Raw genomic sequence first — 27,615 nt, forward strand, 5'->3', positions numbered from 1 at the left:
TGTGAAGATCATTACATACAAATTCACTTTAAAATTATTTATGACTTGCTTCCGAGATGCCTTAGAAGTATATCAAGCCAAAAGAAGAAAAGGTTACTTTTAAATAAATAAACTCAAATGCTCTCACAATGAAACATTTAATTTAAAAGGTAACTTTGAGTCATTAATATAATTCACAACTTATGGGGGAGAGAAAGAACAAGAATCTTATAACCAACTTGATATAATCTATAATTATTGCTTTTGTTATTGCTCTTCCATATTTTAATAACCCAAAACTAGGTAATTTTAATCTTCCATATCACCATAAAGGATAACTTAATTTGACCCGTCTCTTATTCCATTATTTTATCTCATTAGCCGGGAAACCATCCAAACTAAGCCATTCTTCACAAATAAAAAATGCGTTTCCCTATCTGTCTCCAAACGACGATAGCAGATTTGAGGTATTGGTAATTTCGTATTACTAGCTTTCCAATGAAAATTGCAAAATGAAAAGAATTTGATGTTAGCAACGATTATAACTATAATTAGGATTGATTGTGTATATATACAGAATCCAAAAAATGTTATTCCATCCCTCCTGAAGACACTCAAAACTCGCTATCCTCAATGCCCTGTAAATACAGACTCTGATTTACCTGGTCTGCATGCACAGGAGCAGATACCAGAATTGGGGTGTACAAAAAGTGACGACAAAAAATGACTGAAGGGCATGGGGGAGAAAAAAATGAGATGTTACAATGTCAAAATTTGTACTCTTGGATATGTACACCGACTCTGAAATGAATCTTGGGTATTAGCCATTAAGCCTCGCTAAAAATTGACTCAGATTGTACTCCTCTGTATATTGTGATTGGTCCCATAGCTCCTCCAATCCGCCGAGTATCGATTTCAATCTCTTCCCACTGCCTACTAATTTTGCGTCTCCATCAGAATTGTTCTCTGAGCTCTTTACAGCATTACCACCCTATAAATGATCAAGTCCAAAGCATCAGAAAACAAATCATGTTAATTGGTCTATCAGGGAGTTCTCCCAAATTGCAATGGTTCACAAGAATGTTGCATACAAATTTCAACACCCTAGCCCAACACAAAAGCCCCCCCATCCATAAAATAATGTGACGCTAATCTTCTAGCAACATAAAATTGCAAGGAAATACATAAAACGCATAGAAAAACACAATGAAAACACATAATAATACTCAATCTTCATTTCACCAAACAACCCCCATTCAAAATCTACTATTCTGCATTTAGAGTATTCTAAACCAGCCAAGAACAAGTAGTCATACCTTTTTGGAGGTTTCTGCTGATGCAAATAAATCAAGCAACTGATCTGTATTCATTGTTTTCATACTAGCATTTTCAGCATTAATAACAGCATTAGCCACGGACACTTTGAATCTTTGTAGACTCATAACTTTCTCTTCCAAAGTACCACGCATTATTAGTCGATGGACATTAACTACTTTTTTCTGACCTAACCTGTGTGCTCTATCCATAGCCTGCAGGTTATTAATATAACCAGTAACATTACAAAAACAAATATTAGAAATTTCATCCTATTGAAAGCAAGATAACAATAGCTCCATGCTGTTAGGCATTAAATATAAAAAGGCCATGCAAGAAGACAGTATATACCCATACCACTAACAGCTATTAGCTTGAGCTTTTAATAAGTTACTACAAGGTTGTGAAAAGATAAACCATGTTCTTTTTCAGAGATTCTATAGAAATAGAAGACATTTGGCATGTGGCGGCCATAATTGTGAAAGCCCTTTTATTTATAAAAACAATTTTAGGTTTTTAAGTATATTATTAATTTAAAATATATTTTTCTCTCAGAAACCATACATGGACAAGATTTGTACTCTTTTTCATTAACAAGGAATTGATATATTTTTTCTTAAAAAATAGTTTCCTATCAAACCCTGTACTTTCTCTCATCAATCACAAGTGATTATGTTCAAAAGCTATTATTGCTATTTGCTTCCAGAACAAATCTGCAATTGGATTACTTTTGGACCCTGCTCTTCTTGACAAAAGTTGGCTCAAAACAACTTCAAATATCAATTTTTTCTTAAAAAAAAAAGTGATTTTTCACAATATCTTAAACAAGCCTCTAAAGCTAGACACAGGTGACAAACTACTATCTAGTACGTACAATTAGAATTGAATCTGAAAAACCTGATTAAAAATCTGTTGAAAGAAGTCTAATCCTAAAGCTAATTAAAATTCTATGCTGACAATTAGAATCGTCTTGGTCTGAAAAAGAAAACCCAAAGAAATCACCAAATGGATCATGATTACCTGATGGTCTCGCATTGGATTCCAGTCATGCTCCACAAAAACAAGGGTATCTGCAGATGTCAGGTTCAAACCAAGCCCACCGACTGCAGATGGAGAATTTCATATAATTTCCAAATATTAAGCTACAACTACAAGAAAAATAAATGGTTAGATAGATTAAGGTGTGCCAAAAGACCTTACCATGTGTTGTAAGCAATAAGACATCAATGGTAGGGTCTGAATTGAAAGCTTTGACAATTTCAAAACGCTTTTCCGATGCAACTGATCCATCCAACCGCAAATATGTGACACTGTGACACGAAGGAAATACCCAAGATGAAAACTCTGAATAAAATACACCCATCTAAAAGAATCATATTTCCATGCATAAACAAGCAGCAACTGTTCAATAACGAAAAAATCATTCAATGCAATGAAACAAGCATGGGAATCCAAACCATAATTTAATAGGTGGATGACTAGGTCCAGGAACTAACCTTTTCATGTGTGTCTGAAACAAATCTCTTTCAATTATATCCAGGAAAGCCTGCAAATAAACAATCAGTAAATCATTTCTTAATCTTTACAATAAAGGTAGCTCCAACTAAACAGTAATCATCACCTTATGTTGAGCAAATATCAAGACCCTATGCTGCCCAACGTTAACTGCACCCTCAGAACCTGAATTATCAACTCCAATTCCACATTCTTCTAGAATCTCATGAAGAGCAACTAATTTTGGGGAGTGATGGAGTTTGTGAAGTTCTGAAACAATATCAGAGCCAGCAGGAAACAGTTCTAAGAGGATGGGAGAAAGTGAATCTGGAATCTTCTCACCAGTGACAAGCAATGGATGACTACAGAGTTTTAGCAAATATTGGAGTGCCTGTAACATGGAATGTATTTCTGGGTGTTAAAAAATAGAAGGAACAATAGTTAACTAATAATTAAAGAAATATAATTGCCTGGAAGACATGTGAAGACGCTTTAGTAGAAGTGCCACTTCCTTCTGGTACAGCAGACTCATTCGTTGTTACAATAGATGACATTTCTTGTTTTACACGAGAACCAGAAAACTGCTCGTAAAGTTTATATTGTACAGGGCTCAAATCACAGTATCTGTCTTGAATTATTTTCTCTGGCAGATCAGACAAGACTTCATCCTTTGTTCTACGAAGGAGGAAAGGCATTACCTAGAGGACAAAAGTACATCTAATTAGAAGGCAAGAAAAAACAATTGTAGTTCAATGATAATAAAAAAGAGAAAATTACCTGCTTATGCAATGCCTCCATAGCCAGTACTCCTGCTTCAGCATCCTTAGCAGAGCATTTTGGATCTCTTGCAGCTAAAAGTGGTTTTCCATATGCAGTTTGGAACTGTTAAAGCCACATTAAATATTGTGAAAACAATTTTAAAAAGTACGCTAAAATGCATTGGTGCTTGGTAGAGAAAGTACTAACATTAAAAAAAAATAAAAAATAGGAGCTAGATGGCTAAAATATGCTAAAGAAACTGAACAAAATATGATAAACGGGCACACTATCATGAGGGAAATTTACAAATTTGAATGAACATTGTTTTATAGTACATTCTACATATTTTAATGGTTACATGGCTCTGTTGTGAGGGGAAGGAGTGTTACTGCACGTGAGATAACCAAAAGCCAAAATGGACAAAGCCAATGTCAAGCACCAAATAAATGCAAACGGCTAAGTAGAGAGGCCCAAGAATGGTGTTATTCTATCAATAAAACCCCCATAGATACTTTAGGGATTCAGGTATGAACACTGAAGAGGCCTACTTCTGCATCATGTTTTGATTTAATTATAAATAATTGGGAAGGCAAGCATCTCCGGAATTAGGGATCCCTCAACGGAAGTCGTGTCTCAGGAAATGTGCACAATATTCTACAAGAAATTGGTATGTTGGATACTGAGCCCAAGAATGGTGTTATTCTATCCATAAAACCCCCATAGATACTTTAGGGATTCAGGTATGAACACTGAAGAGGCCCACTTCTGCATCATGCTTTCATTTAATTATAAATAATTGGGAAGGCAAGCATCTCCGGAATTAGGGATCCCTCAACGGAAGTCATGTCTCAGGAAATGTGCACAATATTCTACAAGAAATTGGTATGTTGGATACTGAGCCAATTGATACTTGTACATCCAGCTTCTACTATGCCAAAAGAATCCTATGCTAAACCAGGAAGATATTGAAGGTTGGTTAGGAAGCTAAGTTACTATCTAGAACAACGCTAGACATTTATTTTGATAAGCATGCTTAGTAAACTTCATCATTCCCCATGTTATAGTCATTAGGATACTCAGGTTAGACTTTTGAGATGTATTAAGGGATCCCCCATAAGAGGACTATTTTGTAATAACTCCAATTTAAGTTGTAGAAATTTAGGGTAAGAAGGTTGAATATCCTGTAGAGTAACATTCTTTCCCTAACTAAGGGAAACCTATGTACAATATTATGAGAGCAGAGGAAACACCTCCCAAGCTAGTTTATCACCCAAATCTTGTGCTTCCGTTTCGATTTTAATCTGATTCAAGTGTAATGAGAAAAAAAAAGACTTATTCATAACATATTTAGTAATACTAAATTTCATTAAAAGCATGAATGACATTGTGGTCAATGACATTCCAGCTAGGCTTCGGTTGAGGACATATAATGACATGTTTACTTCTATCACGTAGCAATTAATAGACATTGGAATAAAAAATGTTGTCTCCAAAGGTAGTGCCACCCAGAAAAATAAACCCAGATGAGGGTTTGAAGCAGTAAACGAAGCTGGGAAATATTTTTAAGTGTAACTTGAGCTGATCTAAACAAGCTCTTAGAAAGTGGACTTTAAGTCTACCTCAACCCTACAAAATCAGATTGCATAATTTAGCAATATCCCTAACCGATATGAAATTTCCAACCCTCATACCGAGAGCTAGACATCCTGAATACGGAACTAGATATTTGCAGGTGGACTGATAGCGGGATATAGGCCCAACAAACCTAGCTTAGATTTTAACCCCACCTTAGAAAGATGAGTTTAAAACTAACTCAACCCAACAAAATCAACTTGTAAGGTGAGGTTTTATTAATTTATACACTATATAATTTAGTCATATATCTAATCAATATGGAATCTTCAACACAAGCATTGAAATAATATAAAGGGATATAATTCATTTGGTCAATGATAGGGATTTGGTATTAGGAGATGTTTAAGTCCAAAGTCAAGTAATATAGAAAGTTTAGTGAAGCATTTAAGCATTTGATTATCCCCATTAATGGCTATGGCTATAGCTTTTGAGTGTGGGTTCTGAACGAGCTTGGGTATTTATCAATTAGTATCGGAGCTGCCTGTATCTCGGAAAGGGCTACCAAAAAGGAATTTTGACCAACAAGGAACTTTGTGATGCGTCACTAAGTAAAGCATCACTTAGCAAAGCATCGTAGGATGAAAGCAGCCAAAACATTGGCTCTTAAGGGTAGTGCTATAATAGAGACTCACGTAATTTGTGAATGCCTATTTCCCACATCAAGTAGTATGTGATGCTCAGTGCGTAGTATTTAAGTGTTTAGTTCTCCCCCTTAAAAGTTGGCTTTTTGAAAGTGGGCTCACCAAATGCTTGGATGATTATCAGTCAACTATATCAACTTGTATAAGAACTGCACATGATTCTGACCTGCACATGGTTACATGACCCGAACACACCAAATGTATCATGGTTCCAAATTATAACGAAAACCAATCATGGGTTGCAGTATAAGATTGTAACAACATGAATTATCATGACAAGCAGCTAAAAGCTTCAGACCCTAGCATACCAAATGTACCATATTTCCAAAATTATAACAAAAAAACAATCAAGGGTCGCAGTTGTATTATTGTAACAACATGAATTTTAATGACAAGCAGAAAAACAATAGACCCTAACATACCAAATGTATCATGTTCTCCAATTATAACAATAACCAAGCATGGGTTGCAGTATATTATTGTAACAATATAAAATATAATAACAATCAGCAAAAAAGGTACCTGTCTCTCGGTTCCAAGAAAGCCTGGCATCAGAAAATCAAAGAGGGACCACAAGTCCATTATATTATTCTGCAAGAATGGGTAACATTTATAAGATTAGTAGTGACAGATTGTAACTTAAATGAGATATAAACTCATCACAAACCTGTATAGGTGTCCCACTCAATATCAAGCGGTGTTGGGCTTTCAACTGTTTTACAGCAAGTGTAACTTTAGACTTCGCATTTTTTATTATATGCCCTTCATCTAAAATGCAGTAATTCCAGAGTAGCTGTCCCAGAAAATCAACATCTTTACGCACAACATCATATGATGTTATAATGACATTATGCTTACAAAACTGATCTCGAAGAAGCATTCGTTCCTGAGCAGAACCAACATATTGAAGACTAGATATAACAGAAACATCAATATACTTCTCTATCTCAAAGGCCCAGTGCCCAACTAGAGTTGATGGGCAGATAATTAAAGAAGCCAGAGGATCCTCATTCCCAATTGTATTCCGATGCTCAGCTATATCAGAGGCCACAATTGCTGATGATTGAAGTGTCTTTCCAAGTCCCATGTCATCACATAAAATTCCATGAAGCTTGAAACGTTTCAAAAAAGCTAACCAATTTATGCCTTCCTGCTGATACCTGAAAACACAAGAACAACGGTATAATAAAATATAAAAGGTAAATGCAAAATTAATAGATCGCAAATATTAAAATATAAAAGGTTTAGATAAAAAAGTAACTAATAAAATTATACTTGAAACGTTTGCAATGAACAAAGTAACTAGAGAAAAAATAAATTAGAAGGAGAGAGAGCATGGTCTCGGATGACAACACTTCTGACTTGTCATCTTTGCTGCAGAGACTTCAAACAGAACTTCTTTTTTTATGCACAATAGCAGGCGTTATGTGAAAATTTAACACTCAACTTCACTATCAAACCATACTTTCCAAATTAGAATATTAAACCGTCTTCTCTCCAAAGAAATATTAGACAAGTAAGTCCAGTTTACCTCCTCAATGTTACTTTCAATTCAGTGCACAACTTGTAATCTTCAATATGAGAGTTGTCAAGCAGTTGCTCTAAAAACTGCAAATCTTCTGCATTTCTAGATACACCTTCCCCTAGTCCAATTGGTTGAGGAAGGCCCCGAGCCAAAGGAAGTAAAGGAACAAGAGCAGCAAAACTATGGGTCACACTCTGTCTAACAGACTGATCACAATCACTCATACACCTCAAAAGTGGAACCACCAATAGAGGAGCATAAGGGACCAACTCTACACCCAACCCCTGAACTAGAAAACTAATCAACATGCCTGCACCTTGTCGAGCATAAACAGATGATGAATCTTCCAACATTGGGATAGCATTTTCAACCACAGCTCCCATAACTTTCGCAGTCATTGACTGTGCCAGGGAAGTGATGCAGCGTGAAGCAGCTAATCTAACAGCAACATGAGAATGCTGAACACACTTGAAGATGCATGGGAGAAGTGTCAACAGTTTTGGCTTCAACTCCTCTGTTAACACGGGAGCAACAGAGCGCACCACCTACAAGAAAACCATGTCGTATATTAAGCAGAATACAATATGCAATCACTAAAAACGTTACAAATGAATAAGGTTAAAGAGGAAGAATTATTGAACTAGTAATCAATGCAAAAAATGTATTATAAGTCCAACAAACAGGCAACATTTCTACTTGAAGCCATTGAACTGCAGGGCAACATAAAACACACAATGATACATAATTAGAGAGAGATAACACCTTCTAAGAATGTTTCAATACATGTAACCAAAAAATTTACTACAACTTTTTCTGCACCTTGTCATACAGGTAGTAATGCCAACAAAAGGAAGAAAGGTTCTTTACATCGAATATTTCCAAGGAATTTTACCTTGGCAATTTTTTTAATAGATTTATAATCAACAAGGTACTTATTTTAGTTAGTCAACCTCCGTAGGAATCCAAAATAATGTTCAAAAAACTTCTATTCAGCAAACAACCTAAGTTAGATATGATTCAACAGTTCATTAAGGCAAGAGTGTAATCATAGTTATGGTTCTTAGAAAATTCAATATCTAAACCGCTTTCCGCACGCAGCAATAAAAAAATGAAATATATTCAGCTAACAGAAAAGTGTTCTTCTGCATGTGCTTATAAAAAAATGCATATTTGGAATCCCCCCTAGATCTCAACTAGTATATTTGCATGTCCATCACCATAATGCTCTGGTTCACTGGTGTTTACACAATCATGGGTACCACCAAAATTTTGTAACATGCTTTCATACTCTACATAATCGCATGCATAAAGAAAAAATTCATGACATAAAAAGTACAGCGGAGAGATTAATTCAGTCTCAACAAACGACATTTGTAAATCATTTTGTTAAGAAAAGACAAGTTGTACCGGCTGTCAGTGAAATAATATTGAGAATTAACTACTTCCATCTGCAGTCAGAAAAGCAGTCCTGTAAATCTTTATAAAAGATGTTTTCTAGGCAGTCTGAAAAGTCTAATAGATACAGGTTCCCATAGTCTAAACTTGTCCTGTCATCCTTCTTGTATACACTTTTTGCTAACACACACACACATATACATATATGCATATTACTGCGGATTAAAATCACCCACTCAAGCAACTTCAACAACTATAAATCTGTAAGTCTTTTATTTAAAGCCTACAGATGGGGGAACATTGTGAATAATAAGAAAATCCATTGCATTTGTGTCTTATCTTCAACTGTTCAATCCTACATTACAAGAAAAAATTAAAACTGTATCCAAATGCTCAGAGAAGGACATTTTTTTTGACAATTTAATCCCATTTTCTGATACTGCAGTCTAGCTCATTTATTCACAGCTAGTGATGCAAAATCTTACAATTGATGAACCAAAAACACAGATAAAATTTAAAATGCCAACCTGGATATTGTTAATCAAGGTCTGAGGATCACTAACAGACTCAATAGACACAGTAACTTGCTTTTCCTCAGTGTCCTCTATAGGTTTAAGAACTTCAGTAAGGCAATCCCACAGCTTAGGAAGCTTATCAAATAATGATGCACCAAACTTTTCACATAGAAGCCTCAATGATAGCTCAGATCCTCGTCTACTTAAAAATCCCTCCACCTTCGAACGATCTTCACCAGCTAGCACATGGACCTTTGACTTCTGTTTGCTCACAGGAGTTCTAAAAGACAGAAGACCTTGGTCATCGATACTCTCAATGGTACAAAGCGATTTGGCTTGAGGGGTCTCAGAGGGATCCATGCAAGTTAAACTACATATATTCTTAATTAATTTATCATTGGGGCAAGGTTTACGTGCAACACAGTGATACATTAGCTCAGCAAGGGCTTCAGCAGACTTCATTTGGAGTATTTCCTCCTGAAAGTTGTCATTTTATCAAATATCAATAAATTAAACATGTAAACAAGCAAAAGATAAACAGAAAAAGCTAAACCAACACCTGCTCTCGTCTGATAGAAGCCATCAAAGGTAAAATGATTGGTGTAAGTCGTGTAGGAAATTCAGACATCCAGACAATGGCAGCCGCAACTGCAGAAGTGACTGTAACATGCAAGTTGCTCTGCAAATCATCAGATGAACAGTAAATAAGCAAGTCAAAATCATTGCCGACAACTTAAAACACATGAAATACAAAACATGTAATACGAACCACTTCAAGAAAGTTCAAAGTAATAAATTTTTAAGTATACCTGAACGCATTTTAAATATCCAGAAGTTGTCAAGAGTCTCTGTTTGGAGGATTCAATATCATCCATGATGTTCTTTGCCAAGGACTCATTTGCAGAACTATCATTACACAAAGCTGGAATTTTTGAAGCAAAACCAATAGCGTCATCCACACTCAAGCGGTCCAACTCAATTTGTGTTGCTGTCAATAACTCATCAAACATACCAGAAGACTTGACTACATTTAGTAATTGACCAGCCTCACTGCGCATTTTTGCATAAGTTCTGGAAAGCTCAGCATAAGGAAGAAGTGAATCTTTTGTTGGGAATGCTGGGTCAGAACATGCTAATAAGTCCAGCAACCAACCTTTGAGGGCACCAGGTATACCATCAAGGTTTTTGGACGAATTCTTGAGCTTAATCTCCTTGAACAAAGAAATAAGTACCATAGATGCAACCTAAATACAATAGAAAAAATTAATGGCAGGTAGGGAAGGCTGAAGTTTGCTGAGCTGTATATGTACTCAAATACGTACCTGTCGTTGGACACCAGAGAAAGAGGTTAGAGAGCTCCATAGTGGATCAATCACATATTTTAAAGAACCCACTGGCAGCTTAGAAGCAAAATATCCCAAAGCAGTTGCTGTAACTACTCGGGTATGAGTAACAGATGTGTCCACATCAGCACCGACAACTATCTTAACAGAATTCATAGGAACATCTCCATTTCTATCTTGTGGAATAGTTCCTTTAATAGAATCAAGACTAAATTCCAAACCCCGTTCATTTTCAATTTTTGCAGCTCTCATTTTAGCAGCTGCTCTAATTTGACTTTTTCGTGGAAAAGCAACTGGCCAGTACATCTTTGAGGCATCTAATGCTGATCCAAATGGTGTAGATGCAAGTTCAATCCAAGAAGACCCGTAAGAACTTGCAGCCATCTCCAAGTCCTCCATAGAACACTGCCATTAAGCAGGCAGACAACTAGTTGGATTAGAAAATAGAGATATCAATTCAATACATGTAAAATTTAAACAACCACGACCAAAGGTGGAAGACTATGGAATCACTTTTTAGGGCGTAGAGAAGGGAAGAGGTGAGCAGAAAATTCTACAGAAAAAATGGACCACTGTAAACATCTATAACACCACAACAATGATTGACTAGATACATAAAGTAGTGGGAAGATTTACATGAAACAAAGCAAACTTTCAACATAAAATACTTTGATGAAAAAAGAAGACAATAAAGAATCAACGTCACAGTCAATCTGTTCAAACTTAAAATAAATATTCTTTAAATAAACAATTCTAAAAAATCACTTATTTATGCAGACAGAATGTGCTTATTAAAAAAACAGAAAATTTTATATTTTTAAAATAAGCAGATTAAACGCATTCAAAAATTGAAATCTGTTTATTTTATTGAAAGACGCTTAAAAAAGTAAGCACAAACAAACCAGGCCATTATCAGAACTAGACACATAGAGATGGATTGTAGTCTAATCCAGGAAATATCATGTAAAGGTGCATTTTTAGTAGCTTTATCAACTTAAATGACCAGCCAGCTAGCACATGTATTTACAAAGCCTCCTAGAGGTCTAAGAAACATGGTAAAGTAAATTATTACATGCTCCAGCTTGAAAGAGATTGTTGCAATAGTAGCTCAAAAGTATAACATGACTACGTTGCTAGGATAATAGAATAACATATTTTATATACCAACTGGTTTCCATAAGAATTATCACTTCTCTAACCCCTTGTTCGGTATAGTAGAGGGAAAAAGAGGTAGCAGGAGAAAAGAAAATATATAAATAAAATAATAGTGGGTAGAACCCACTGTATTATTTCTCACCATTCTTATTCATCTTTCTGTCTCTATCCTTACTTCCAATCAAATTACATAACTTTCAAAATCCTCTCTTTATTACTCATCTATTTCTCCTCTACCAAACAACTAAATATTCAATCTCATTTCTTAACTATCCTCTATTCACAACTTATTTCTTTATTTCTATCTTCTCAATTCCTGCCCTCAAAACCAAACAGTGCCTAAGAGAGGAACACATGAATGATCATAATGTGCACGCATGTAATATTACTACTTATTTTAACATAGTACTGTACATGATTTCTGAAACTATATAAACTAATTTCGTTTAACAGTTAAAATATAGTCCTGAAAATATGTTTATCTCTCCATCACAAAAGCTGACAGAATGTGAAACCAGATGAAATAAACCTTCTTTAGGCCTTGTACAAAACCAAATCTCATATACCTGAACAAGGAGACTCCAAACTCTCTCAGAACATTGCAAAATATCTTCATTTGTTTCCAATAGCAAATTCTGGAATACGATTCTAAGGGTATCTCCAAATATAGAAGAGGGCCAGAATGAAGCACCAGACAACTCAGACATGCTTCTTTTATATCCAGCTTCAAGTAGCCTCTCCTGAAGATAGAAAATTCATGGCAAGACATCAACAATTGTACCACCTTTTGTGAGAAAGAAACCATTTGATAAATACATTTGATAAGATGAGATTCAATTTTTTCACTAAAAATCAAGAAAGAAAATACATACCAAAGTCCGTATTGCAGAATAGCGAACAGATGTGATACTATGCCTCATAAAGGGCCACAAACGTTGTGCCAATGTTGAAAGCACATAAGGATTTTCTTCTCCATCGCCATCACAAGAACCACCACCTCCATTTTCCATTTCCTTGTCTCCCAATCTCAAAACTTCATACATATTTGGCGCCATATCTTCTTGAGAATAGATTTCTGCCAGTAGATTCATTACACTGCAAACAGATAATTAACATATTAATACTAATATACCATTGTAAAACAATCATTTGGCCTCAATACAACGTAAACCATAGTGCAAAACCTAGAATTAGAGGTAAGCTTCCGTTTGAAATTATAAAAACCATTTATCATAATCTCTGAACTAAAATAATGATGAACTTATATTCATGCGAGTACTCTGATTCAGCTACTTCAAAGAATTAATTACAAAAAAAGCGTCACATTTACTTGGAAACAAATTTAAGCTATTAGTTTAGCAAATGATAATTAAAAAATGGTTTAAATATGTTTTAAACCTGTTGAGATGTAATATTTTATTTATCATGTATGGAATCCTTTCTTTAGGGTTAGGGTTAGGACTGGGCCTTGACTCTTTGTATTCTGCTTACTATCTTCTTATATAAACAGTAGTAAAACAGTAATAGTGATAAGTTTGTTCACTGTTTCATTTATCTGAAATCTCTTCAAGATGGTATCAAGAGCCAGAACATGAGTCTGGTTCATCTTCACTGTTTGTCACAGTGACTGTCATCGTCCGCCGTCTTCCGCAACTGTCCGCCGCCGTCCGCCGCGCCGTCCGCCGTCGCCGCCGGCGTGTATACTCTGGCGAAGTCAGGGTTAGGTGCGCCTCGAGGAGCGCAACCCATCCCCGCAAGTCACGTCCCCGGAAACCTCCGCACGCGCTGCCACGCTCCGCTTCTCTCCGGCGGCCTTCAAGCGCGTGTACACCACGCGCCGCCTTCCCGGCGCCGGATTCGCGCCGCGCCACCGTCGTTCGTCTCGCCGGAGCCTCCTGGTCTTATATCTGCTCTTGGTTCTCTGTTTCGGTGACCATATCTTGAACCTAGGGTTTCTTCTCAAAAGTTAAGTTTTTTTTTTAATGGCTTCTACGGGTGGAATGTCTCCCTCTCTATCAGCTACTCCTATTATTACCTCTGCGAAACTGAACTGGAAAAATTACTCCTCTTGGTCAGCTTCGGTGGAGTTGTGGTTTCTTGGTCAAGGTTATCATGATCATCTTGAAAAAGAGGTCTCTAATATTTCCGAGGAAGAGAAACCTAAGTGGCAGAAATTGGATTTTCAGTTGTGTGCTGTTTTATGGCAATCAGTTGAGCAAGGGGTCTTAGACATTTTGAGACCTTACAAGACATGCTTCTCTTTTTGGAAAAGGGCACAAGATATTTTTGCTAACGACATTCAACGCCTCTTTGATGCAACTCAAAGAGTAGCCTCACTCAAACAAATCAATCATGATATGGTTTCTCATATAGGAAAGGCTAGGGCTGCAGTAGAAGAATTGAAGAGTTTTTTTGTGGCTGATTCATTAGAAGATATCAACAAAAAACTTGATAAGTTTTACATGGTCTTAATTCTGAGGAGCCTACACTCGACTTTTGATCATGTGCGTGATCAAGTTTTAGCCGGTGATCAAATCCCTTCGATGGACAACTTAGTTACTAGACTTCTTCGTGTACCTACATTGGTCAAAGATGAAAGTTCAACTGATGTTTTTGAAACATCAGCAATGATAGCACCACGAGGAAGAGGAGGAGGTTGGAGCAACCGTGGAGGACGTGGTGGTCGAAGTGGGCGTCCTCAATGCTCATATTGTAATAGAATGGGCCATACCCAAGACAAGTGTTATTCCTTACATGGTTTTCCCGATAAAGCTGCTCATGTGTCCAAGTCTGATCATTCAGAATCTAGAATTTCTTATGAAGAGTACCAAGAATTCTTGAGGTACAAATCTGAGAAATCCAACAATCCTGGCCCATCCTCTTCAATGTCAACTGCATGCATCTCTCAATCTGTGGAAGGTCTTAGTCCATGGATTCTTGACTCAGGTGCCTCAGATCATGTCTCTGGTAACATTTCCTCATTTTCCTCCATTTCCTCTCCCAAAAGTCCTCATTTTATTACTGTTGCAAGTGGATCCAAAGTGGCATCTCAAGGAATTGGCAAAGTTTCTTTATCACCTTCACTAAATTTAAACTCTGTTTTGTACATTCCTCATTGTCCTTACAATTTAATCTCTTTGAGTCAATTGACTCGTTCCTTAAATTGTTCTGTAACCTTTACTGCTAATTCCTTTGCTATACAGGAACATGGTACGGGTCGTCTGATTGGAGAAGGACATGAGTCACGGGGACTTTATTTCCTAAAACCAAGCTCCTCAGTATCTTGTTTTGCAACTTCATCCCCAAAACTTTTGCATGATCGTTTAGGTCACCCAAATTTGTCTAAGTTGAAGATGATGGTTCCGAGTCTCAAACACATTCAAGCCTTAGATTGTGAATCGTGTCAGTTAGGAAAGCATGTTAGATCTTCCTTCCCTAAAAAGTCTGAGACACGATGTAATTTTGCTTTTTCTACTGTTCATTCTGATGTTTGGGGACCAAGTCGTGTCACTTCTTTTGGTTTTAACTATTTTGTAACGTTCATTGATGAATTCTCTCGATGTACTTGGGTTTATCTAATGAAAGAAAGATCGGAACTTTTATCCATATTTGTGTCCTTCTTTAATGAAATTAAGAACCAATTTGGGAAGACAATTAAAACTCTCAGAAGTGATAATGCTAAGGAATATTTTTCTGCTGCGTTTTCCTCATTTTTATCTTCCCAAGAAATTTTACATCAGTCAACATGTCCTCATACTCCACAACAAAATGGCATAGCCGAAAGAAAGAATAGACACCTTATCGAAATTGCACGCTCTCTCATGTTGAATACCAATGTTCCTATTCATCATTGGGGAGATGCAGTCCTCACTGCTTGTTTTCTAATCAGTTCTTCTATTGAAAATAAAATTCCTCACTCGATAATTTTTCCAAATGATCCTTTGTATCGTGTTTCTCCACGTGTGTTTGGATGTACTTGTTTTGTTCATAATGTCTCTCCAGGTCTTGATAAACTTTCTGCAAAGGCTATTAAGTGTGTTTTTTTGGGATATTCTCGCCTTCAGAAAGGGTATAAATGTTATTCTCCCTCAACCAAAAGGTATTATGTCTGCTGATGTTACATTCTTTGAGGACACACCTTTTTTCTTGTCCTCCATGGAGGAGAGTTCATCTATTCAACAAGTCCTTCCTTTACCATCCTGTGATCCCTTGGTTCTTCCTGAAACTCAACCTCAAAATGCCAATGACATTGTTCAACCACCTCTTCTCACATATCAGCGTCGCACTCCAGTGACTCCTTCCTTGCCTGAAGACCCCTGTGACTCAAATCCTTCTCCACCAGATTCTCGAATCATGGATCCTTCATCCTCTTCATCTTCTCTTGACTCCGATCACACTTGGCCTATTGCCCTTCGGAAAGGTACTCGCTCTACTCGTAATCCACATCCTATTTATAACTTTTTGAGTTATCATCGTTTGTCTCCTCCATATTTCTCCTTTGTTTCCTCCTTGTCTACCATTAAGGTTCCTAAGAATGTTGATGAGGCACTTGGTCATCCTGGATGGAGACAAGCCATGATTGATGAAATGCAGGCACTTGAACACAGTGGGACTTGGGAACTTGTCTCTCTTCCTCCTGGTAAGAAGTCTGTGGGCTGTAGATGGGTCTATGCTATTAAGGTTGGTCCGACTGGCGCTGTAGACCGACTCAAAGCCCGTCTCGTCGCTAAGGGGTATACTCAGGTTTACGGTCTTGACTATTGTGATACTTTTTCTCCTGTGGCTAAAATAAGTTCTGTTCGTCTTTTCCTTGCTATGGCTGCCATTCACCAATGGCCTCTGTATCAGTTGGACATTAAAAATGCCTTTCTTCATGGTGATCTGGAAGAGGAGATATACATGGAGCAACCTCCTGGGTTTGTTGCTCAGGGGGAGTCTGGGTTAGTTTGTAAGTTGCATCGTTCTCTCTATGGCTTGAAGCAATCTCCTCGAGCTTGGTTTGGTAAATTTAGTCGTGTTGTGTAGAATTTTGGATTGAAACGTTGTGAAGCGGATCATTCAGTATTTTATGGTCATACTTCTCCTGACAAATGTGTTTATCTTATGGTTTATGTGGATGATATTGTTATCACAGGAAATGATATCACTAGAATTGCTCAATTGAAGAACCATTTGTTTAGCCACTTTCAGACCAAAGATTTGGGTCGTCTTAAATATTTTCTTGGTATTGAAGTGGCGCAATCAAAAGAAGGTGTCATCATTGCATAGAGAAAATATGCTCTTGATATTTTGGAAGAAACAGGTCTGACAAATTGCAAGCCCATTCATAGCCCTATGGACTCAAATCAAAAATTAACAAGAGATCAAGGTGAACTTTTCTCAGATCCAGAGAGATATAGAAGGTTGGTTGGAAAACTCATCTACCTTACTATAACAAGACCTGATCTTTCTTATCCAGTGGGAGTTGTTAGTCAATTTATGCAAAATCCCCACATTGATCATTGGAATGCTGTGATTCGCATTCTCAGATATGTAAAAGGGAACCCAGGACAAGGATTGTTGTATGAGAACAAGGGAAGTACTCAAGTTGAAGCGTATTGTGATGCAGATTGGGCTGGTTGTCCAATTGATAGAAGATCTACCACAGGGTATTGTGTATTCCTTGGAGGGAACCTTGTATCTTGGAAAAGTAAGAAACAAAGTGTTGTTGCTCGATCTAGTGCAGAGGCGGAATATCGATCTATGGCTCTAGCTACATGTGAACTAGTATGGATTAAACAACTCCTTCAAGAGTTGAAATTTTGTGAAAATGAGCAGATGAAGTTATATTGTGACAACCAAGCAGCCCTTCACATTGCCTCCAATCCGGTGTTTCATGAGAGAACAAAGCATATAGAAATTGATTGTCATTTTGTTAGAGAGAAATTACTATCCAAGGATCTTGTTACAGAGTTTGTCAGCTCTAATGAACAACTTGCAGACATTCTGACTAAATCTTTAAGAGGGCCTAGAATTCAATTTATATGTTCCAAGCTTGGAGCATATGATCTATATGCTCCAGCTTGAGGGGGAGTGTTGAGATGTAATATTTTATTTATCATGTATGGGATCCTTTCTTTAGGGTTAGGGTTAGGACTGGGCCTTGACTCTTTGTATTCTGCTTACTATCTTCTTATATAAACAGTAGTAAAACAGTAACAGTGATAAGTTTTTTCACTGTTTCATTTATCTGAAATCTCTTCAAGAAAACCCATGCAAACTATCATTACCTTTTGTTCACGGAATATTTTAAGAAGGTAATTACATATAATATAACTTTTATTTCATAGTTATACATCTGCCATTGTATACCTAAGGAAAGATTATTGTCAAAAAAATATTCAATATAGTATGTTAAATTGAGTAATGATATAAAAATAAGAGTATTGATTAACTTTTAATTCTTAATAATCAGTAATTCCAAAAATATGAAACATATTTAATATCTTTCCTATTTCTGTCTATTTCTGTCTATGGAGACAAAATACTATCTGTGATATATTAAATAATAAATCATATTACAGTCATTGAAAAATACAAAAATATAATAACTAATTAATAATTTTTTTGTTAAACATAGCAATATTAAAAGCAAATTATTGAAAGACAAAAAATAATGATATATATATTTAGCTTATTTATATCAAATACTAAATATATTGATATTTAGCTTATTTATATCAAATACTAAATATATTGCTTAATTCAATTACACACCTATAAATAAATAATTTAATCATCTTAATCTGAAAAGCCAACCTAACTATAGTTAATGATGAAAGATCAAAAGATGTGAAAGATTCAAACCCGACAAAATTTAGCAAGGACATCAAACAGTCATATTTGCAGAAACTAAAGTATAGTTAAACCTCAAAAAATATCTAGCAAGCAGTAAACGAAGAATTGTAATATAAAAAAAACTTTCACACAAAAAAAAAAATCAGAGAAAGTAAAATAAGTAGTTTAATCCTAGCAGAATAAATATGTTGGTTAAGGGTGCAATGAAAAGAAGAAAGGCATTTTGCGTGTGACACAACAGTTACTTGTTTGCGGAAACCACACAAAAAAGTTTTATTTCATTGTTCAAAATGTTGGCTTTAGTTGAATCCTGAAGTATAACATAAGGTGACCCCATGCAGGAAGCTCCCACCTATTTAGGTACGGGCACGGCAAATGTATGCTTCCGTAGTCAAGCCACTAGGCAATAACCTTACTGCTGTGCCAAGGCTTGCACTCATGAAGTATAACATGACAGAATTTAAAATCTTCCTAATTGTTTTAAGAATATTTGTGACTTGGATAACAAAATTGAGTAGACAATTATTAAGTCAACATTTAATCAAAAATCATCCAAAAAATAACCTATGGTCCACTCACAATTTCATCAACTTATAGGCTCTGTTGTTGGTTATAATTATTGTAATTAATATTCATTTTTATCATTAGGTAGCAAGTACAAATTCTTAGACTCTTGAGATTTGTATGGTCTCAATTGAAATCCCCGTATTAAATGTAATGAACCTTATATTTAGGACCAGCAATCTTCATTTTGTATTTATCAAATTTAGAAATAAAAATTCAGTCTCTTCAAAATCGTTTTAGCGTGTATACATTCTTAGTATGTAACGGAGTCTATATTTAGGAGCAGCTACCTTCCTTATGTGCTTATCAAATTCAGAAATAAAAATCCAGTCACTTAAAAATCTATAGTTTTCAAGTGGCTCTATAAGTGATGGTGCATTGAAAACTAATCAAACAAACAATCATTATATCTAACAAAAGGGGACACCATAACTAAGATTGTAAAGGTAACTACCAAAACTTTAGCCAGTAAAATACCTGCTGGTGGACGGACTTAAATCATCCAAATCAAGCAATATATCCCATAAAAGCATCACAATTGAATGCAATGTTTGACCCTGCAAGGAAACAATTGCAGATGCAGCAGGTATTAAAGCATCAGCAGCAACTGCCCGGACATCATCATCTGGGTCCTCCAATCCAGATTTACAAGCAGGAAGAACTCGTCCCAGCAAATCAGACAACATCTCCTAGCATCAGTAAAAGACGCATCAAGCAAAACAAAAGCCAGAAGGAACAATGCAAAACCTGTCTCAAATTTTAAGCAATAAAAAGCAAAGCAGCACATCAATCAAGAAAAGACTACTAGGTTTTCATAAATCGAACAACACCCTACACCAGTTATGTTCAGTTACAGCTTTGTAATGCCTACAACTGTCATCAACCGTTGAATTAAGAGAAACACCAAAATAAGAATCAGATGGGCTCTGGTCTGAAGTTTTTCTAGCAGTGTAGTGTGCAGTTTATTTAATATGTCCTTGACGGGGAAAGAACATATCACTATCAAATTGAAAATGAACACAGCAAAATCTTATCAGCCTGCTATCAGTCCTACACTTGATATAGATATTTTTTCTTTAGAGTCAAATGGTGTAGGCTCTCCACTCCGGTACTAACTACTACTGAGTGGATGAGGGTCTTTTACCTACTGTTTATTTTCTATGGATATCACATTTACATCCTTCATAGACATCATTTCAATTTGAACATATAAACAGTTGACCTCACCACTCAAGTGAACCATTAAATTCAATCTTCACAAACTTGGGAATACATTAAACAGCTATACCATTGTTGGCAAAACAATAAAACCTAGTCAAAGTCATAGAACCAAATGTGACTCAAGAATCCCCAATAAAACTAAACAACCTAATCATTTTCAGAATTCCAATATAACACCAACCCTATCCTACCAGGCAAACACCATATCATTTGGACAAAGAGAATTCTATTTTAAAAGCAAAGAGGATTTAGTCAAACAATCATTTGCATGCAACACAACCACATCAAAAAAACAGCTATTAATCCTATAAAAACTAATATATCCAGCTATATCCAAGTAGAACAGAAATACATAGAGTTTCTGTACAGTAAAAGATTAGGGATCTAGATACTACTAACCATAAGCTCATGACCATCTAGATTGAGAAAAGAAAAGTAGGATTATTGTTCTTTTTGTATTCGAGTAATCATCCCAAACATATCCCAAGTCTTCCAAATATTTATATTTTCTTAGTTATGAGAAATTGGTAATAAACACAAAAAAAAGTTGTACTGAGCTAGAATAGTTTGAAAGTCATTAGTTTTCATTTTGCTGATTTATAGTTTTCAAAATATATTTACACACACGTATAAGAAGCAAATTAGGCTTCAATGGATCAAGGATGGGAATAAGACAGTGGAAAGAAGAACCCAGGGCCTTCACAAGAAAAGAAAAAAAACTTATACTCAAGGAAGAGTGCGGTAAAAAAAATTTAAACACAGTTAGATACAGAATATTTTATAAATCATTATTGTATATAAATATCTAACAAACTGCACATGATAAAATATGACAGAACAGTGCCTGTACAGAGACAGTGGCAGGAAGAACCCAGATGGTCTTCACAAGAAACAAACTTTTATATGCAGAAAAAGGGAAATGAAAAAATTTAAACAGCATAGATAGATGCACTATTTTATAAATAATTACTGCACATAATATCTAATAGACTGCACATGATAAAATATGACACAACAGTGCCAATATAGAGAGACAGAAGTATCAAAGATAAATGGCAGAAAACAGATATGCACCTGCCGTACAGCAACCAAATATTTTATACCAAGAAGACTGCCATGACGAATCTCCCATTCTGGCCTACACTGAACAAAAGGCAACAACAGAAGCATAAAGATTAAAAACAAATCTAAGAGAACACAAACCAAAACCCATCAAAAGAAGAAATTGCTTCAAGGGGAGGAAAAGCACAGAGATAGTATGAAAAGGCAAAATGCATCTTTAAGCATTGTAAATTACATTATTAACTGGAAGAAATTTGCAGCATTAAACAATGTTTACCTGCATTCTCAACAATATGTTCAATGTTTCATTTACTAGTGCCGGATGCATATACTTAAATGCAGCACCTAAAGCCTGTGCACAGGTTTCACGCACTGGAGCAACAACCTGATCAGATACATAATCTCCAAAGCTGAAATAAAATAACAAAATATGAATAAAGAAACTTGCAGATAGGAGACAGCTTTTAGGTATCTATTTAATAAAAGAGTCATCAATAGCACATGGAACTACAGTACTTTGGAATCAGTTACATAAACAGAAGTTCAGCAGGATCTAGCTCATGCCTTAAAAGAAATAAACGAACAAAAATATCATACCGATCAAGTGACAACACGCACAAAAAGCGTATCACACAATCTTGAAGAAATTCACAGTTTTGAAGCCAGGATCTTCTAGCCACTTTAACAGAGTTCATCAGCTCACAGTTCTGAGGAAGATTTCTCAGCGCAATAAGATTTCCAGAGGGCATCTGATTGTCATCAAGATGACCCTTCTGTTCTGCTATAATGGCAGACTCTTTGCATGCATCACGTGAGCCATCAGAGTGAGACTCCAGATCCATGTCATTGGAATTACCATTAAATTGCCCGTTCCCGTAATCCAAAGTTAAATTGCATCCATGGGTTTCAGAAGTAATATTGTTGCAAGTCATCACACTATCCATAAAGTTTGGTGATGACACATCTTCAAGTTTTGGCCTCTTCAAGTTTGAATCAAACTCATCAGCTGAAACTTGCATATTTAAATCAATTTCCCTCTCTCTCTTCAATGTGGTTGGTATACTTTTGTTTTCCAATTCAATAAACAGGGTCCCACCCATGTGTGAGTCAGGTTTAAATACGCCAGCAGAAGCACCTTGATGTGCTAAAATCTCTCTCAGTGCCATCACGCTACCATGTCGTACCTCCCAAACTGCCAACAGCATTTGAAAAATAAGCATTCAAAGAAAATAAATAGATGTGAAAATATAGCAGTAGATGAATATCAACATTCTTTTATCAAATGGTACAAAAAGTGACAAAGGGCGAAATGTTTACCAGGATCAAACATATCTATAATAAGTTGCTCAACAAAAGTGTGGAAAGGCCATTGCCCATCCCCATCATGCTCAAAGCCATCGTCGTCATGATTAACATCCATGAATACCTGAACAAAATGATGCATTAAAATAATTTCAAATCACGCCTTGTCATACGAGATGAAAAAAGAAAAAGAATCTACTCGTTTATTAACTATTTAGAGCTTAAGATCGCATTTTCCAAGACACCAACACACCAAAGCTTGTTATCCTGCTTAGGCGTAAAAGGTTGTATCATACAACAATAACAATAGGATGGCAGCACGAATAGCAATAACAACAACCAATAAAAGTTGAATAATTATAATAATTATTAAAAATTATTTGCTGCCACCAATGACAATAGGAGTGCCATGAAATCAGAGGGACGCGCCCTAGAGGCCAGAAATTATCGTTTAACTGATGAGAAAAACAGAATACTACCTTACTGTAATTCAGTGAATCAGGACATGTGCCTTTTGGAGTCAAACTTTGAGCACCTGATGCCTCTGTACCTCCATCTTCACACCAGCTTTTTGTCTGGTCCTTTGAGTTTATTTTTGCTTTACGCTTTAAAAGATTCAATTCTCTTGCGCTTGGCCACTTTGATTTGACACTAGGAACCATGTTTGCAACCATTTTCTGGATGTTATGTGCAGAACAAGAAGTAAAAACTCTACGATCAATCCCATTCAGATGTGGGTCTGATTTGGACACCATAAGATCTTCGTCTCTTATTACATCACTGATATCCATAAATTGTTCACAGACATCCAAACCTACATTAATTGAGAGGAGCTTCTAGAATCAGGAGCACATAAACTTAGGGTGCATTAGTATAAGTTTGGCATGGGGAAGGTCAGAGTTCAATGATATAGTTTTCTTTGAGTGTGACTTGAATAAGCTAATCGTTTTAGCTTCAATTGCTTTTTTATATGCTTAAGCTTTATATGAACATAATCAACAAATAATTATGCATGTTTAAAATTAAAAAAAAGCACTTGAACAAATAGACTTCTAAGCTAATAGAAAGTAAATTAATGCCTTGTTTCAACTCCTTTAGATGGGGAAAGTAAAAGGAGTATCAAAGCATTGAAAATATATGGCAAGTACTCCTTTTATTAAACCCCATAATACAATTGTCACCAAATCAACTTCTCAACAGTTGTCCATTTACATCAACTAGAGCAGATATTGAGTTAGCATATGCCACACAAGTTTAGCAATCAACTTATTTCTTAGTCATCATTTCAATAGCACTGCCTGGCCAATGACACACTACACCATTAGGCATTCTTACTAACCTAAACGACGTCGAAGATTTTGCTTCTGTCGAACCAATCGCTCCTTTGGGTTCTTTATACTATCATTTCCAATATCATATTCCTGAAATGGAGCAAGAAAAATATTTATGCAATAGCTGCACATGCAATTGAGACAACAGAAAACCTCAAAAGGAATTGAAATTAAAACATACAAGTACATTTATAGGCTGGGCTCCATGAGAACGTGATGGAAATTAAAAACTTCTATAATTTCATAACCAATGTAGTATCTTGAAACATCTAATTCCAGTATAATGTAATCAGATTAAAATAATCACTAAAAAAAATTATGAAAACCATTGGAAGGAAGGATGCAATTCTTTGGTAGTTTGAAAAATAAGCTGTACTTTGGTGCTTGATCTTTTTTGCTGAAAATCTAGATCATAATCAAGTCTAGTAGCAATTATTAGAGGGAAGAAACAGATTTAGATTTATAAAAGTTTTACAAAGTAGAGAAGTACTTTTTCACACTCCTTCTCTCCTTACTCCTAGACCATTTACATTTCTTCTGTCTGTATTATATTCTTTTGGATGAAGGAAAGCAATTAATATGTATGGTATTTTTTAATCCTAACATACCGACAACAAGTGATAAAATATTTGTGTGTGAGAGAGAGATTATTGATCTACCTGCCCCCCTGAAGCTAGTAAGGCACCAAATTCAAGCACCTTGTTCATATCAAAGCTGCCATCAAGGAACAAAGTTAATATCTTCCAAATAAAATGCATTCGTCATAACAGAAGCAGGGCTAAACTATTTTTCAAACCATATCAAGTCATAACTTTTCAGTTCATGGTACTCTCTAGATGTATTTTAATTTGGAACAGATTTTTGTAGTTCAGTACATAGGTTTGGGTAAAAACTTTGGGCTAAAACTTAGGCATTGTAAAGTTTAAGTGCAATTCTTTGGTCCAACATACTGGAGTACAAAGCCACAAGTTCTAAAGATGTCTTTTAGCCCTTGAACCTTTTTCATATAATTTTGCTTATTTTTCCCTTCAGTATTCAGCCCACAGCTTTTTCAAGATATTTCTAGTTTTTATAAGCAAGGAATTGGGCAGCCTGGTGAGCACCGCCAGTTTTTTGTTTTTTATTATTTTTGTCTTCGATGTTGAAGGATTACTCCCCTTACCTGTACCTTCCTTCTTTTTCTCAAATAGAAATATTTTTTATGCCACAAAAAAAAGAATTATCAAAGAATCATTCTTTTTACAACCTTCTGAATGAGCTTCCTGTAATTTTTGATTGTAAATATGGCCATGCACACAGATCCTCAATGCTACAAGATATCCCATTCTCACTCATTTTTGATACAACAGAAGCAAAAAGTTCAGTCAAATGTATGTGCTTAACATTCTCAGCAATTGATCCAATTGCATGAGCAGCTGCAACTCGTGTATCCCAATTTTTACTGCGGAGATATTGAGAAACCTAAGCATCAAATGAAAACAGGGTGTTAATGCCCATTATTGTTATCAGCATTAAATAAAAGAAACAACCATAAGTATTTAATGATTATCTTGTATAGCTTTCAAAACATGCTGAAACTAAATTAAATCAAGTTATTAGATGCTGTTTCAACATTAACCTGCTCTTTTTACAGAAGCAGGCAATCATAACCTTTTGCTGAAATTTTATTTTAAATAAAATTATTAAATAAAAGAAGCAGCAAGCAAACATTAAGAACTTAAATCTTGTTTACTTCACAAAAGAGGCTAAAAAACATGTCAAAAAACTATTCCAAAAGCTTGAACCATCACAAGCAGGTCCAGAAATGGTTTCATATCTCAATATTTAAACATAGAGTCCATCTACCAACAAAATGTTTTTGATAGCAGAGAGACAGAGATAAAAAGGTACAAGTACATTACAATGAAGACAGTACATAAAGGAACATATTACAGATATAGAGTATTAATAGAACTTTAGCAAAACTGATACCTTCTTGAGAAGACTGGTCAAGTCTTGAGGATGTGATTTTGCAATGTCCCCTATCTGACGAGCAGCGGTCAACCTTGTAGCTTGGGTTGACCCGGCTATAAAAGTTTGGTTAAAGAAAATTCAGGAAAAAACTAAATAAAGGATTAAGTAAATGTAGAAATAAGGAAATTGTGAAGGATACTGTCCAGGAGAGTAAGCAAACGCTGGAGCCTAGATGACTGCTGGGCCATAGCAAATCATTCCAAATGCTTATTTGCTCCCTTTGCCTATAATCTACAGTACAAACCAAAAAATATGCTATTGAATAAAAGCATTGATAACGTTTTTGCAACAATGCATCAAAGTACTTTCTACCTTTCAGCAATCCACATCCACATATAAGTTACCATTAAATATGAAGATTATCAAAGGCATAAATAACTTTGGTAACATCAAGTCATGCACTCTGTAGTCATTCCTAGGACTAGACACACTTAACATCATGGAAAAGCAAATATTTTTTTTGCAATTTTCCAAATAACTGTAGACTCTACCTGATAGTAATATTTGATAGGAATAATACAAATAACTTGTTGGAAATATGGATAATTCATAAACAATATAGTAGAGAGGATCTTGGTTAACATTGAGTGACTCTGTTATAGACAGGCATGTCAAACAATAGACTACGGATATATAAAAGTGATAAAAATACTGGCTTCGTTCAACCCATGGTTATCAAACTCGCGGGTTGACTCGTACACCCGTCGAGTCATGACAGTGTTCACGGGTTAACTCGTATATAAACTCGTTTTTTTTCAAACTCGTAGTGAACTCGGAGTAAACTCGTCGACTCGTACCACTCGCGAATTCGAGAGGAGTCACCGAATTCGAAGAACGAGACGAAATGCCACAAAAACATGTTGTTGGCTTTCGGATTTTAAGCCCAAACCAAAACCCCAATGCTCCAAATCGAAAATCCATGCGAAAACAGAGATTGAAGCTCAACTCGAAAACCCTAATCGAAGAAGAAGAGAAGATAGAACTTTAAAACATTGACCTATTTCGAAATCTCAGCTCCGGTCATTCACGTCGCAGCTCCGATCGTCTCGCACGGCAACTCTGATCGCCTCGCGTGGCAGCTCCGTCGGGACGCTAGTTCAGCGGCGTCGTTGATCCCTCTTTCTCTTTTTCCTCTTTTGAAGTAATGACATACGTATATAATATATATTTCTTTGTTTTTTTATTTCATTTTTTTTACTTTTACTGATCATTATATATATATATATATATATATATATATATAATATATTATATATCTTTCTTTGTTTTTTTTTCATTTTTTTTCTCTGGCTTTCGTTGTTGTTCTGTTACATATATATAATATATATGTAATTTTGTTTTTTATTTAATTTATTTAATTTGTTTTTGATTTTCTAAAAATTAAATTATTTGATTTTTAATTGATTGAGACTGGTTTATAATATTTGGAAGTGAGACTGGCACTATAACAAGTATTTTAATAAGATGTAAAATAATATTTTTATATAATTCATTTTATATTAAAAACCTCTAAATTCATTTAGGTTAATA

At 35.6% G+C, this 27,615-nt stretch overlaps 2 protein-coding genes across 6 annotated transcripts; one reads left to right on the forward strand and one right to left on the reverse strand.

Moving 5' to 3' along the window:
* Positions 1 to 501: 501 nt before the first annotated feature.
* On the reverse strand, positions 502 to 27,233 carry LOC114165777 (TATA-binding protein-associated factor BTAF1). Of its 4 annotated transcripts, XM_028050359.1 has the most exons (29): positions 27,083 to 27,233; positions 26,225 to 26,316; positions 26,044 to 26,138; positions 25,319 to 25,533; positions 24,732 to 24,786; positions 24,081 to 24,162; positions 23,221 to 23,555; positions 22,757 to 22,865; positions 22,037 to 22,631; positions 21,717 to 21,849; positions 21,452 to 21,520; positions 19,634 to 19,845; positions 12,628 to 12,850; positions 12,322 to 12,495; positions 10,580 to 11,005; positions 10,067 to 10,501; positions 9,817 to 9,936; positions 9,270 to 9,734; positions 7,354 to 7,892; positions 6,490 to 6,982; positions 6,345 to 6,413; positions 3,565 to 3,669; positions 3,258 to 3,485; positions 2,915 to 3,178; positions 2,790 to 2,839; positions 2,494 to 2,603; positions 2,314 to 2,396; positions 1,296 to 1,508; positions 502 to 970 (listed from the first exon to the last, which is right to left on the reverse strand). In XM_028050359.1, the coding sequence occupies exons 2-29, from the start codon at positions 26,271 to 26,273 to the stop codon at positions 800 to 802; spliced, it is 6,117 nt and encodes a 2,038-aa protein (XP_027906160.1). In that variant the 5' UTR covers positions 26,274 to 26,316; positions 27,083 to 27,233; the 3' UTR covers positions 502 to 799. The 4 variants fall into 4 exon arrangements, 2 of the variants coding, with proteins under 2 accessions (XP_027906160.1, XP_027906161.1); XM_028050360.1 differs by lacking the exons at positions 19,634 to 19,845; positions 21,452 to 21,520; positions 21,717 to 21,849 and having other exon boundaries at positions 22,457 to 22,631; XR_003599778.1 differs by lacking the exons at positions 502 to 970; positions 1,296 to 1,508; positions 2,314 to 2,396; ... (1 more) ...; positions 2,790 to 2,839; positions 2,915 to 3,178 and adding an exon at positions 5,925 to 5,988 and having other exon boundaries at positions 3,466 to 3,485.
* On the forward strand, positions 13,622 to 15,361 carry LOC114165778. Of its 2 annotated transcripts, none has more exons than XM_028050361.1 (2): positions 13,622 to 14,722; positions 14,959 to 15,361. In XM_028050361.1, exons 1-2 carry the CDS (start codon positions 13,738 to 13,740, stop codon positions 14,994 to 14,996), a joined length of 1,023 nt encoding a protein of 340 aa, XP_027906162.1. In that variant the 5' UTR covers positions 13,622 to 13,737; the 3' UTR covers positions 14,997 to 15,361. The 2 variants fall into 2 exon arrangements, with proteins under 2 accessions (XP_027906162.1, XP_027906163.1); XM_028050362.1 differs by having other exon boundaries at positions 13,622 to 14,701.
* Positions 27,234 to 27,615: the final 382 nt, after the last annotated feature.

Source organism: Vigna unguiculata, chromosome 10, assembly GCF_004118075.2.
Source record: "Vigna unguiculata cultivar IT97K-499-35 chromosome 10, ASM411807v1, whole genome shotgun sequence".
NCBI lineage: Eukaryota > Viridiplantae > Streptophyta > Magnoliopsida > Fabales > Fabaceae > Vigna > Vigna unguiculata.